The following is a 13,436-nucleotide window of genomic DNA, read 5'->3' as shown; positions in this document are numbered from 1 at the left end:
GAGTTCTCTATTGTCCTGAATTGGGGGGGATGGTGACAGAGGCGTGTCGGCAGTGTCGGGTCTGTGGGCTCAGTAAGAGCCCTGAGCAGCGGGCACCCACGCAATCTATTAAGACGTCCGCTCCCTTAGAGCTGTTCATGATTGACTATGTCTTGATAGGATACTCAACGTCTGGGTATTCCTATTGGTTGGTAATGACAGACCACTTCACCAAGTATGCTGTAGAAGTGCCGTCAAGAGATCACACGGTGGAGTCGGTGGCTGAGGCCGTGTGTCGACATTTCATCCAGGTGTTTGGGTGTCTGCAAAGAATACACTCGGATCAAGGGGCATGTTTCCAGAGGGCATTGATGAAGGAGCTGTACCAGCTGTATGGCATCGCACCATCAAGAACGACACCTTACCATTCCCAAGGTAACGGAGTTTGTGAGCGCTTTAATCGGACTCTGTTGCAGATGTTGAGGACGTTAGAGGGTAAACAGCAGTTACGCTGGCCTGAGTATCTCCCCGAATTGATGTGGGCCTACAATAATAGAGTGCACAGCACTATTGCCTACTCACCACACATGTTGATGTTCCAGAGGCCAGGGTGGGACATTGAGGATTTGAGCATGCCAGGTCCCTCCTCCAATCCCCCTTGGACCGCATCAGAATGGGTTCGAGAACACCGACGGCGATTAAGGGTGGGGCATCAGGTGGTGGGTGATCGACTCAGTCAGGTGACCCATAGGGATGAGCGTCCTGTGCAAGCCGAGCCTTTCTCCCCGGGGGATAGAGTGTTGGTGAGAATCAAACGACGGTCCGGAAAGCTGAGTGAACAATGGGAGGCGACTTCGTACCTGGTAAAAAAACGGGTGAGCCCTGAGATTCCAATCTACGAGGTCGAGCCGGTGGGGACCAACCCATAATCTTCATCGTAACATGCTACAATGGTGCTGGTTTGAAGATGCGGTCCCCGTTCCCATGGAAGGACAGGCCGTGTCCCGAGGGGTGGGCATTCCTAATGCTCTTGAATTTGATGGTGAGTCTCCCTCTGTGCCTGCTGTCCCCGTGTGGAGAGAGTGTTAAGAATGTGGTATGTCCTTCAGAGAAGAGGGAATCAGGTCAGTTACCTGATCCATATGATGTGGCACAGGGCGCCACCCCTCAGGAGGGAGCAGCCTCATTGGCTCCCTCTGATGATACCACTGAAGAGACTTCTGCCCCCTCGGGGACCGAGCCTGTTGGGGTGGGTCTCAGGAGAACTACTCGAGCTACGGCGGGTATACCCCCACTGCGCTATGCACAAGACGACTTTGAGTGGGGAGGTGTGTAGAGGACACCAACCTCTAGTGGGGTGGCATGTGAGAGTGTGAACTGTGATCGCAGCAGGAGAACATTAGGACCCTGTGGGTTTCACCTTGCTGAGCTCAGAGCAGGGGCAGACCAGGAAATCCTGTGTGTTCTGAGGGTGTCTTCTGTGTGAGACGCTGGAAGGAGAGTCTGAGGAGAACTGTGAGGACTGAACTTCAACAAGACTCTCTCTCTACAAGCTCTCCTGTAGGGGTTGTTATCCCTTGGCCCTGATGAAGCTGTATCCCTGCTTAAGAACGAGTGCTGAGCTGGGAAAAGCTGTGTGGCTCTTTGGAGTTTTGTGGAAGTCCATGCTGAGTGGACTACAGACTTTGTGCTGAACGAGCCAAGTGTCGAGTGAGAGGGAAAGAGACTGAGGATATCATCTCTGTGACGGTGCGCGTGGTGGGTGGTCTGGAAAACAGTGAGTGAGTACGAGAGGAGAGACGGGGTCCGGTGCCATTCACATTGAGAGGATACTGACAAGCCCTGGTGAAGAGTTCTTCCAGGACCTTAACCAGAGGCTACAGGACTAAAGTCCCCGGCGTGTGGGCTCGGCATCGGCCGACAAGACAAGGAACCTTTGCTCTTTTTGTAAACGTTGCTTTTTATTTGGCGCCAAAGTTTTCCGGGACTAGCTGCAGCCACCGCCATTCACAGGCCTGTGATAGACCACATCTGAGGTTAATGGTACCGTAACTTTAAGATACCTGGGTATCCCTATACTAGGGGTATAAGAGCAATTGGTATAGTTTCATGCATTGTTATTGTTAATAGTGGTAGGATTGTACTCAGTGTGCCATTTCAGAGGTCCCCATAGAACACCCATACTGGATTGACACAGTGTTTAGGTAAAATTGTTCCAGATCTTTAGTATAATTCACATAAACTGGAAACCTTGAGATTGGCACATTGATTTCAGCTTTTGCTGATTGTGTGTAGTTAGTAGAGACAGTGTTCCAGGTGGAACCTGAGACTGATTCATGCAATACTGAATTTTAGTCTAATCCCTGATTTAGTAAAGAAAGTGTTGTTTATTTCTGTCTCTGTCTCAGTTTGTGACTCACTGGATCTCTCTCGGACCTCCTGTCATTACACGAGACGCCGTCGTCCAAACAGCGCTGGCGTCACTGTCCCTGCCTCCTGTCGAATTTAACATGAAGAGAAAGTCAGAGAGCAACAGTAGCCTGGACTTCCTCTTCATATTCGATTTGTCCGAAGGCGGAGACAGTGACGCCAGCGCTGATTGGGTACCGGTGTCACAACAGCAGCACGGGAGCCCTGGGGAGAGCGAGTGTGGACACTGAGGGAATGGCGCCAGCATGGGAGGTGAACATAGGCTTTTTATTTTATCGGGGCCAAACATTTAGATCAAGAAGAGGTTGTCCAAGTAGTGGACAAGCCCTTAAACTGTTCACAATAACAGTAATTTTGATCAGAGGTGCCCAAACTTTTACATGCCACTGTATCTCCACAGAGATCCAAGTTTTAGAAAATAGTAGCTCTGTAGAAACTGTTTGGGTAACAAGGAGAGATGAAGAGAAAGGACACTACTGTAGGTGTTTACTAAAGGTCACCTGGACAGACTGAAGATATGGATGAACTATTTTACATCAGCTGTCTCTGTTCTCAAAAAAGTACAACATAGTGATCATGGGAGTTTTTAACTATCCAGATATTTGTTGGGAATATCTCTCAGGCAAAAGTTATGTGTCCAGAAAATTCTTATCTTCGTTCGCTGACAATTTTGTCTTTGAAAAGTTAGAAGTGAGAACAAGAGGATCTGCCATCTTGGACCTAATTCTTATGAATAGCAAGGAAATAGTTGAGGAAGTAAAGGTGGCTGGGAATTTAGGAGGCAGCGATCATGCTATCCTCTAATTTTGGATTACAAGAGGCAATATGAAAATGGGAAAAAAGAAGAGAAAGGAGAAGCACTCCTTGTGCAGGTTAGACACTAAGAGAACAGAGTAGAGCAAGTAATCTACTCACCTATGTGAGTTGTGCGATTCCAGGCACAACTCTGATGATAGCATATAGACACTCCAATGGCTGCTGCTCAACCCACTGGATTCAGGACTTGGACCCATGAAATACAATGGAGAAGTTGAAAAAAAAGAGGGTTTAAAAGCGCTGCCAATTCTGGACCAAAGGATGGGTACCAAAATATTGAGTATAAAAATTATATTTATTAAAATGCTTCTCGTTTCAGAGCTGAACTAGCTCCTTCTTCAGGCTTATACCTATATATAGAGGCGGAAGACATGTGAGGACTCAGACTTTAAGGTTGGACTTCAGAAAAGCAGATTTTAATGAACTCAGAAAGAGTATAGGAAAGGTCAAATGGATGGATGTTCTAAAGGACAGAAATGTCCAAGAAGGATGTGAGATTTTGCTAAATGAAATTCTGACTGCACAATCTGTAACAATTCTGAAAAGAAGGAAGAATTGGAAGCATTTAAAGAGTCCAGGATGGATGGACACAGAGCTTAAACACTTGCTAAAAAGGATAAAAGTAATGGATATCAAATGGAATTTGATACAAGAATTTAATACTGTCTGCAGAGAGTGCAAGGCAAGCATTAGAAAAGCATTAGAAGAGCTAAAGCCAGTAATGAAGTGAGGCTTGCAAAGGAGACCAAAAGCAATTAAAAAGGATTTGGGGGTATACCAAAAGCAAAAGAAAAGTCACTGTGCTATCGAAGGAATAAAATAATCCACACTATCTATAAACAGAGAGATGTGAGGGAACACTTAGCTAGTTTAAATTAATTTAAATCTACTGGTCCAGATGAATTACATCCTAGGGTACTGAAAGAGATGGCAGAGGAAATTGCAGAATCACTAGCCAGGATATTTGAAAATTCCTGGAGAACAGGAGAAGTCCCAGAAGACTAGAGAAGGGCAAAGGTCCCTATCTTCAAAAAAGAAAAGATGGAGCCAGAAAATTACAGGCCAGTGAGACTTACTTCTATATCAGGAGAGATCCTTGAACAAAGTATTAAACAGCATGTATGCAAGTACTTGGACAATAATACAGTAATTAACCAGCATCAGCATTGGTTTGTAGCAAACAAGTCATGCAAGACTAATCTAATTTCCTTCTATGATGGAATCACTGACTGGGTGGATCCGACAAATGCAATAGATATAGTATATTTCGACTTCAGCAAAACATTTGGTAAAGTATCTCATACTATCCTTATTGAAAAACTGACCAAGTATGGGATTGACAAGGCTACGCAACGGTTAGGTGGATTCATAACTGGTTCATTGAGTGGTAATAAATGGTTGCACATCCAATTTGAAGAGTGTTTCAGGTGGGGTACCACACGGCTCTTTCCTTGCCCCAGTGTTGTTCAAAATTTTTATAAATGATCTAGAAAGGGGAACTGAAGGTAAACTAATCAAATTTGCAGATGATGCAAAGCTAGGAGTGATAGCTAACACTAGAGAAGACAGAGAAAGGATTCAGACGGATCAAGATAAGCTTGAACAATGGGCAGCGACTAACAGAATGGTATTTAACGGAGAAATGCAAGATTCTACATGTGGGCAAGAAAAAGGAAAATTGCATCTACAGATGGGGGGAACAGAACAAAGCAACATTACATGTGAAAAAGACTTGTGTATAATAATATATCACAAACTGCACGAGTCAACAATATGATGTTGCAGCAAAAAAGGCAACCACAGTGTTGGAATGTATTAAGAGAAGCACAGAGTCTAGATCACAAGAAGTAATTATCCCCCTCTATTCCTCCTTAGTCAGACTTCATCTGAAATACTGTGTCTAGTTCTGGGCACCACATTTCACAAAAAGACATCTAAAAACTGGAGCAAGTTCAGAGAAGAGCTACCAGGATGGTGAGCGGACTGCAAACTATGTCCTACGAGGAATGGTTAAAGGATCTGGGAATGTTTACCTTGCAAAAATGAAGGCTAAGAGGAGACTGAATAGCTGTTTACAAATATCCGAAGGGATGTCACAGTGTAGAGGGATCATCGTTATTCTCGTTTGCACATGGAAACACGAGAAGCAATGGAATGAAACTGAAATGGAGAAGATAGAGATTAGATATTAGAAAAAACTTTTTGACAGTGAGGGTGATTAATGAGAGGAACAGGCTGCGCAAGAGGTGGTGAGTTTTACTTCAATGAAAGTCTTCAAACAGAAGCTGGACAGATATCTGTCTGAGATGGTTTAGTGAATCCTGCATTGAGCAGGGGGTTGGACACGATGACCCTGGAGGTCTCTTCCAACTCTAACAGTCAATGAATCTATGATTCCAATGTCTTTTCTTACATAAGAATATCTTAGGTAATAAATAGACTTTTTAGCCAATGAGAACAGCTGATGGAGGGAGAATTTGACAATGGAAACCCCACCATCTGGTTATTGTCAGTAGTCATCATGCAGTAAGGAAAAAAGAAAATGGACAGGCAAGCCAGAAATGATTACATGTATAACTTTTCTAATCTTTTACCTATTTCTCATTTAATGAGGTGTGCTAAATAGAAAAGAGAGTGTGATAGAAAGGGTGTCTTATTCCAAACCTCAGTAAAAAAAACATTACTACATACAGTAAAAAGTCTTACTAAGAAATCTTTTATTTTCTTACACAGACTAAACTTTATTCAAATTTCCTTCAGACAAAGATAAAAGATACAAATAAGAAACATCTTACCACACAGGTGACCAGAGACAAACTGTAACACTTCACCTATGTAGTTTTCAGCAGTTTTCTATGGGAAGACTATGAAATTGAGAGTTAATAGTATACATCCAGGTCAAAATTCTACGGACTATGCATTTTATGAGGGACCTAGTAGAATCTGTGAGTCCATCTCTATGTCTATATCTCGTATACCTTTCTTTATTCCTCCATCAGCAGCACAAGTATAATCTCCAGAACTCAGCAGAAAGCAGGAGGCTCCTGACTTGTTTTTGTCTTTGGCACTGGCTCGTCGAATAATTCTCTTGTCTTCAAGCTGTTGGAATGGGGTTGGGTCTTCGTGATCCTCATCTGACATTACCGTGTTGGCATCCCCATTTTGCTTAGAATCTGTGGAAAACATATTTCCTTTAGAATCCAAATATTGCAATGCAATAAGTTACTTTTTCTTACTTCCAATCCTACTACATGTATGAATTGAATGATAAAATAATCAAAATGCATTTGTATGCAAATATCAAAATCTGTATCTGTAGAAAAATACATTTAAACTCTAGTATGTTCACAGTGTTATCACATTTTCCTATCTAAAGTATCTATTAAAAGAGCCTAAAGAAAAGGTATAGAAGATCCCAGCAGAAGGCAATTCATGACTTGTATTAGAATCTGTTCCTCCATTGACCTTAATGATAAAATAACAAGAACTTCAGTTTTTCTGTATTTTACTAGTGTAGCAGACAGCTACCTCTGCCTCAGCCAACATTCATCTGTAACAAGATAAAAATAGAAGGAATATGTTGACTTTTTGACATGACTGGTTTCTCTCTACAAAAAAAATAATAATAATATGTTTTATTCCTTTGAGAAATGGTCTCACCTTTGGTCTTACAAACAACAGTTTAGTTTTTCATCATTGCAGCATTTGAAATTGGGCAAAGCGCTTTTGTATTAATCCTTTCACTGCAAAGGGTGTTATTATTATACATACTATGTACATTTTAAATAATGACAGGCTTATAATATTAATCTCCAGCAAACACAACGTTTTCCCATCACTCAGTCAGAATTTTATGAAATCACTCTGAGCTAATGACTTATACAGAGAGGATGTTGGAGAGGGCAAAAATCCCCATTGGACATTGATAGCACTGGATGTAATCAGCCTATGTTTTGGCTCCCTATCCAATGCTCCAACCCAGATCATTAGCAGGTAGTAATTCAGCACTTCCTGTGTCTATATCCCTATGATGAGATGCAAACTTAAAGGAGAAGTGGATATAAAACTGTGCTGTCAAAGGTCCAAAGTATGATGAGAGACAAAAATAGTCTAGATGCGAATTTTATTTGTCAACGCATTTCGAGGTATTCATACATGTCCTGATGAAGAGGTATGAACAACTCGAAACGCATTAACAAATAAAATCTGCATCTGCACCATTTCTGTTTCTCATCATACTTTGGACCTCTGACAGTGCAATTTTATATCCACTTCTCCTTCAAGTTTGCATCTCATTACATCAGTGGATCTGCAGCAGCCTACTCATACAATCCATAACAGAGGTTGTGACTGTCACAACCCCATCAGGTGAGCAATTCCTTGTGTTTTCCATTTTGCTTGTATACCAGATAAAACCCTATTGCGCTTTCTGTCATTCCAGTTTTACTTCCCTGTGATATTACTTGCTGCGACTAATGTACTGTACATCATTGACATGATTGGTAAATGCAGAGACTGCTTAACACTTTTATGGGAACATTTAGCTATCTGGAAATTATATGGAGGGATGTTACTGGTTGCCATCCTTATGGGAGCATGAGGCAGTCTGTGTCATATATATGCAAATTGCCTCTTCAGAGAGGAAGAGGACTTCTAGGGCTACCTAAGTAGTAATCCTAAAAGTCAATATCGAAACTTTAATAAGACTTGCCACATGACGTAGGATAAAAGCCAAAACAGAATCTCAGTTATTTAACTCTAGTGCCCCTATTGGAAGAAAAGCATTGCATGGCTTATAAGCCTCCATGTACTGGCATGGCAGGCATGTCACTCTCCACAATGAAAAAAGTTACCACTTACATATGTGTCATATGTTACTTTAAATTATTTTCATGAGCAAACAACATAAGGGAACTAGAATTTAGGGTTTTCAAAATTATGAAAACAGCACTGAATTCTGATATCAGAATGGACTCCGGAGTCCATAGCATTCAATAAGATTCATGATCATTGTTGTACACAGTAAGGTGCAAGAATGTTGCTTGTGCCCTTCTTCTATTGCTATACCCACAGCTTATATTTTCTTATTTATTGTTAAAAATAAAATGAATAATAACTTAAATATATTTATTACTGTTATCTCAAAAGAAAACATCTAAAAAGTCTTCATTCTCCCTGAAGCAGAAAAATGTATAAAACCTAATGCAAAGAAAAACTGATTAGAGCAGTAATTTTGCTTTGTCAGTGAAAGTGCGAGTTGTGCCCCGGGCGATCTATACAGATTGTTCAGTAATCATTTTGTTGCCATTACCATGTATGATACAATAGCTAAGTTGTAAGTATATTTCCATTAAGGTTTACTTTAAATGAAACATGTTGTTTTACTGGAGAAAGTATCTCTAAGGCTATGTGCCCACGATGCAGAAATGCTCAGGATTTTTTCCTGAGCGTTTCTGCATCTCCCTGGCTGAAAAAAACGCATGCGGATTGTACATGCGGATTGTACATGCGTTTTTCCTGCCAGGGACATGCGGAAATGAAGCGTTCTTCACATGCATTTCTGCATGCGGGTTGCCAAGCGCTTTCCAAGCGATTTTAGCATCACTTGGAAAGTGCTTGTCAACTTGGTCACACTATATAAATCCATGCCGTTTGCATGGATTTATATAGTGTGACCGTAAAGAATGGTTAAAAATAAAAAAATAAATCTATACTTACCTTCTGATGGCCCCCGGAGTCTTGCTTCGCTCCGTCCTGGCGTGCCGGCAGCTCGCGGTACACTACACTGAAGGACCTGCCGTCACATGACTATGATGTCAGTGCAGGTCCTTCAGTCCACCGCGATCTGCCGGCAAGGGAGGACAAGCGCAGCGGGGGCCGTCAGAAGGTAAATATAATCTTTATTTTTTATTTTATTCTTTTTTTTACAGGTTCTATGGCACCCGGGCCCGGAGGAGAGTCTCCTCTCCTCCACACCCGGGTACCATCCGCACATTGAAACGCTTGGATTCCGCATGTACAAATGCAGTGATGCAGAATCCAAGCGATTCAATGCAAGTCAATAGCGGCGAAAATGCAGCGCTTCGGCAAAATGATTGGTAGTGCTGCGTTTTTTTCCCGCAATGATAATACGCATGTGCTGTGCACATGATGCGGAAATTTCCGCTGCGGGTTATCATTGGGGAACATGGCATGCCTTCTACCATGCGTTTTTTAGGCGTTTCTGCAGCGTTTTTGCCGCTGCGGAAATGCTTAAAAAACGCATTGTGGGCACACAGCCTAAATATATAAACATAGAACCAATGCTATGGGTGTACTTAATACTCATAATGCCATGTATGGAAGGGGTGTACTATAACACACATCATTAATCAACCTATATTACTAAATAGTCAACCCCAAAACACAACCAGTTTTTACAAATAGAATAAAATAATATACTTTATTGAGTTACAAAATGGTTAAAACAGTAATTCTGATAGATAGGTATAAGGTGTACAATCAGTGAAGATCACAAGAGGGTACAATACATCATCTTAGCCAACAGGGTAAAGTAAATAAATAGATATGCGACAGCAAGTTAGTATTGCATATGTGCAAGTATGTCATAAAAATGTCGAGAAACCAGAAATCCCATAGAGCAAGTGCTCAAAAGGGGTGTATGGTGCACTACTGGTGCCAAGTTATAAGGCTCTCAAGCTGTAAAAGGAACTTACCCATGGCGTGGATGAATGACCGACTGTGAGCGTCACCCCGACACGCGTTTCGCGTGGTGGGCTTCCTCGGGGGGCGGTATGTTATTATTCACATTATATATCTGTAGATGTACAGTAGTGGCCAAAAGTTTCTTAGAGTGTCACAAATTTTGGTTTTCACAATGTATGGTCAGATGTTTCTATGGCTATTGAAGCATTTCATACGTTTTTAAACTTTATTGATAAATGCATCAAATTTATAGAAAGACTCATTATATACAGGTGCATCTTACAAAATTAGAATATCATCAAAAAGTTAATTTATTTCAGTTCTTCAATACAAAAAGTGAAACTCATATATTATATAGAGTCATTACAAACAGAGCGATCCATTTCAAGTGTTTATTTCTGTTAATGCTGATGATTATGTCTTACAGCCAATGAAAACACAAAGGTCATTATCTCAGTAAATTAGAATACTTTAAAATGTTTTTAAAATCCGAAATGTTGGCCTACTGAAATGTATGTTCAGTAAATGCACTCAATACTTGGTCGGGGCTCCTTTTGCATCAATTACTGCATCAATGTGGCGTGGCATGGAGGCGATCAGCCTGTGGCACTGCTGAGGTGTTATGGAAGCCCAGGTTGCTTTGATAGCAGCATTCAGCTCGTCTGCATTGTTGGGTCTGGTGTTTCTCATCTTCCTCTTGACAATACCCCATAGAGAATCTATGGGCTTAAGGTCAGGCGAGTTTGCTGGCCAATCAAGCACAGTGATACTGTTTTTTTTAAACCAGGTATTGGTACTTTTGGCAGTGTGGACAGGTGCCAAGTTCTGCTAGAGAATGAAATTTCCATCTCCAAAAAGCTTGTCGGCAGAGGGAAGCATGAAGTGCTCTAAAATTTTCTGGTAGATGGCTGTGCTGACTTTGGTCTTGATAAAACACAGTGGACCTACAGCAGATGACATGGCTCCCCAAACCATCACTGATTGTGGAAACTTCACACTAGACATCAAGCAGCTTGGATTGTGTACCTCTCCACTCTTCCTCCAGACTCGGGGGCCTTGATTTCCAAATGAAATGCAAAATTAACTTTGCATTTACTTAGTGTCAATGACTGCCTTTTGGACATCTGTCAAGTCAGCAGTTTTCCCCATGATTGTGGAGCCTACTGAAACAGATTAAGGGACCTTTTTAAACGCTTATGAAGCCTTTGCAGGTGTTTTTTGTTAATTATTCTAGTTTACTGAGATAATGACTTTTCTCTTTTCATTGGCTGTAATTAATAATCATCAACATTAACAGAAATAAATACTTGAAATAGATCACTCTGTTTGTAATGACTCTATATAATATAGTAGTTTCACTTTTTGTATTGAAGAACTGAAATAAATTAACTTTTTGATGATATTCTAATTTTGTGATAAGCATCTGTAATATTTGCAGTGTTGACCCTTATTTTTCAAGACTTCTGTCCTTCTCCCTAGCAGTTGGATATCAGTTTCTGGGCCAAATCCTGACTGATGACAACCTATTCTTACTTAATCAGCTTTTAGAGTTTAGCACAATTTTTGTGTTTTTGTTTGGACACCTGCTTTTTGAGTATTCACCACAGGTTCTCAATGGGATTATTTTGGTAACTTCAAAGTTCAGAGTGTTTTAAAAACAATAAAATATTTCTAAAAATTAAAAATTTGGTATAGTCATTATTGTATTGACCTGAAAAATCAAGTTACCAGTAGTGTTGAGCCACCCCCGTAGTGTTCGAGTTCGGTTCGGTTCGTCGAACACCCGTGTGTTCGCCGAACTGTTCGTCGAACTGTTCGTCGAACACCTTCGAACACCATTAAAACCAATGGCAGGCAAACAAAAACACATAGAAACACATAGAAAACACCTTCAAAGGTGTCCAAAAGCTGACAAACTGCTCAGAAGACACAACTAACACATGGAAAAGTGACAAGTACATATAGTCATGAGAAAATAAAAGAGGTGGAGGAGTAAAAGGAGGGGGAGACACAGATATAGGCATGCCATGCCCTTCTAAAATCCAAAAAGTGAGAAGCCGACACGTGCAGTCCGCTCCTGCCCGTGCCACCTCCGTGTCGCCGGGTTTGTGCCAGAGCCGCGGTGAACCCTGACGGCCAGCCCCCCTCTCCCAATACTGGTGCCTGTCCTCTGGTGGGTCGAGCGAGCCCCCCTGTGGTGGAGGCAGCTCTAAGCTTTTTAATTTAAATTGTCTCTCTAATTTGAATGAATACACTTTAAATCCATTTACAAGGATCTATTGGAGGGCAAGTCTCAAGCCAGCAGCCGCGTAATTCCAGCTCCAGTAGCGTCCACTAAAGCTGCTGCAGTTAAAAAGCTTTTATAAGGATCGAGCTCGGCTGTCCACCGCAAGGCATCCTACTGCCAGTCCCAGCCCCTATGCCTTGGGGTGCCTCCTGATGCTCTTCACTGAGTATCCCGTGGTCCCGAAGCATTTCCTTTGAAAAAATTAAGTGTCCAAACGACAGGTGGTGTAGCTTGCTTAACAGCCGGGATAATCCGCTGACTAGCAGACACTGCTACTAGGCACAAAGTATTTCCTGGGCTAGATGCAGTTAAAAATTTGTAATTAGATACTCTCGTTGGATGCTGAGAAAGCATTCCATAGAGTCTCCTGGCACGCCATATATGATTCTCTTAAAAAGCTTGGGGTAGGGGTCTAGGGGACCCTTTTATAGCCAAAATCACGGCCCTGTATCGCAATACGTCACCTAGGCTGAAGATAAATAGAACTGTAGCACCCTGAGGACTCGGTTGCTACAGAGGTATTGCACCTCACCCAGAGGTGTGATATCTCACTCTCAGGTAAGGATGGAGTGTGGATCAGGACCCGACACCTGCATGCATTACACCACATTGCCGTGGGGCAGGGCGACCAATATGCCCCTGAGATGGGCACGACAGTCCCTGTCCCTGGCTGGAGTGGGGGGAGGGAACACTGAGGAAGGGGAACCCTGTAGTGCAGGAGCAGGGAGGAAGCAGTTCCTGGGTGCATTGAGAAGGGAGTATAAAAGGTGGGCACCATCTTAGTTCAGTGCAGAGAAGTCTGAGCAGAAGTGGCAGGGAGCAGGGGCTCTGCATGAGCTCTGCTCCGGAGGCGGGCCTAGTAACAGAGGCCCAGGCCTGGAAGAGGGAGAAGGAAGGAAGAGGAGCGGAGAAGGCTCCAGGAACGAGGAACGAAGGGATCCCAGGGGTGCGGACGGGCGAGTCGCCACCGCACGCCCGAATCCACCTGCATGGAGGGGTCAGGCCAAAGGGGGAGACCGGTCCCCGAAACTAGTGGAGGCAGGAAACGACCCTCAGCTAGAAACCGGAGGCTGTGACATTTTATGTGGCGCAGCCCCTCGCTACACCCGCTAGGAGGGCAGCATATAGGGTCAGGGAAACTGGCGCCAAGTTTACCAAGAGGAGGCCCGAGGCAGCCGGACAGAAGGGTTGGCAAGAAAGGCCAGACAAAGGACACACA

The 13,436-nt window shown here is 42.7% G+C and overlaps 1 protein-coding gene across 1 annotated transcript in view; it reads right to left on the bottom strand.

Annotated features, from left to right (window-relative positions):
- Positions 1-5,959: 5,959 nt before the first annotated feature.
- KCNC4 (potassium voltage-gated channel subfamily C member 4) overlaps positions 5,960-13,436 on the bottom strand; it is a 160,542-nt gene continuing 153,065 nt past the window's right edge. The window contains exon 3 of the mRNA XM_073666843.1: positions 5,960-6,398. Within this exon, the coding sequence (XP_073522944.1) occupies positions 6,148-6,398 (251 nt within the window). The 3' untranslated portion in view covers positions 5,960-6,147. The remainder of the gene's footprint in view (positions 6,399-13,436) is intronic.

The sequence above is a fragment of the Phyllobates terribilis genome, unplaced genomic scaffold (genome assembly GCF_046119375.1).
Source record: "Phyllobates terribilis strain yellow unplaced genomic scaffold, ASM4611937v1 Scaffold_2__4_contigs__length_985480577, whole genome shotgun sequence".
In the NCBI taxonomy this organism is placed as follows: domain Eukaryota; kingdom Metazoa; phylum Chordata; class Amphibia; order Anura; family Dendrobatidae; genus Phyllobates; species Phyllobates terribilis.
Note: the sequence above shows the minus strand (reverse complement) of the source record. Positions and strands in the feature narration are given on the sequence as shown.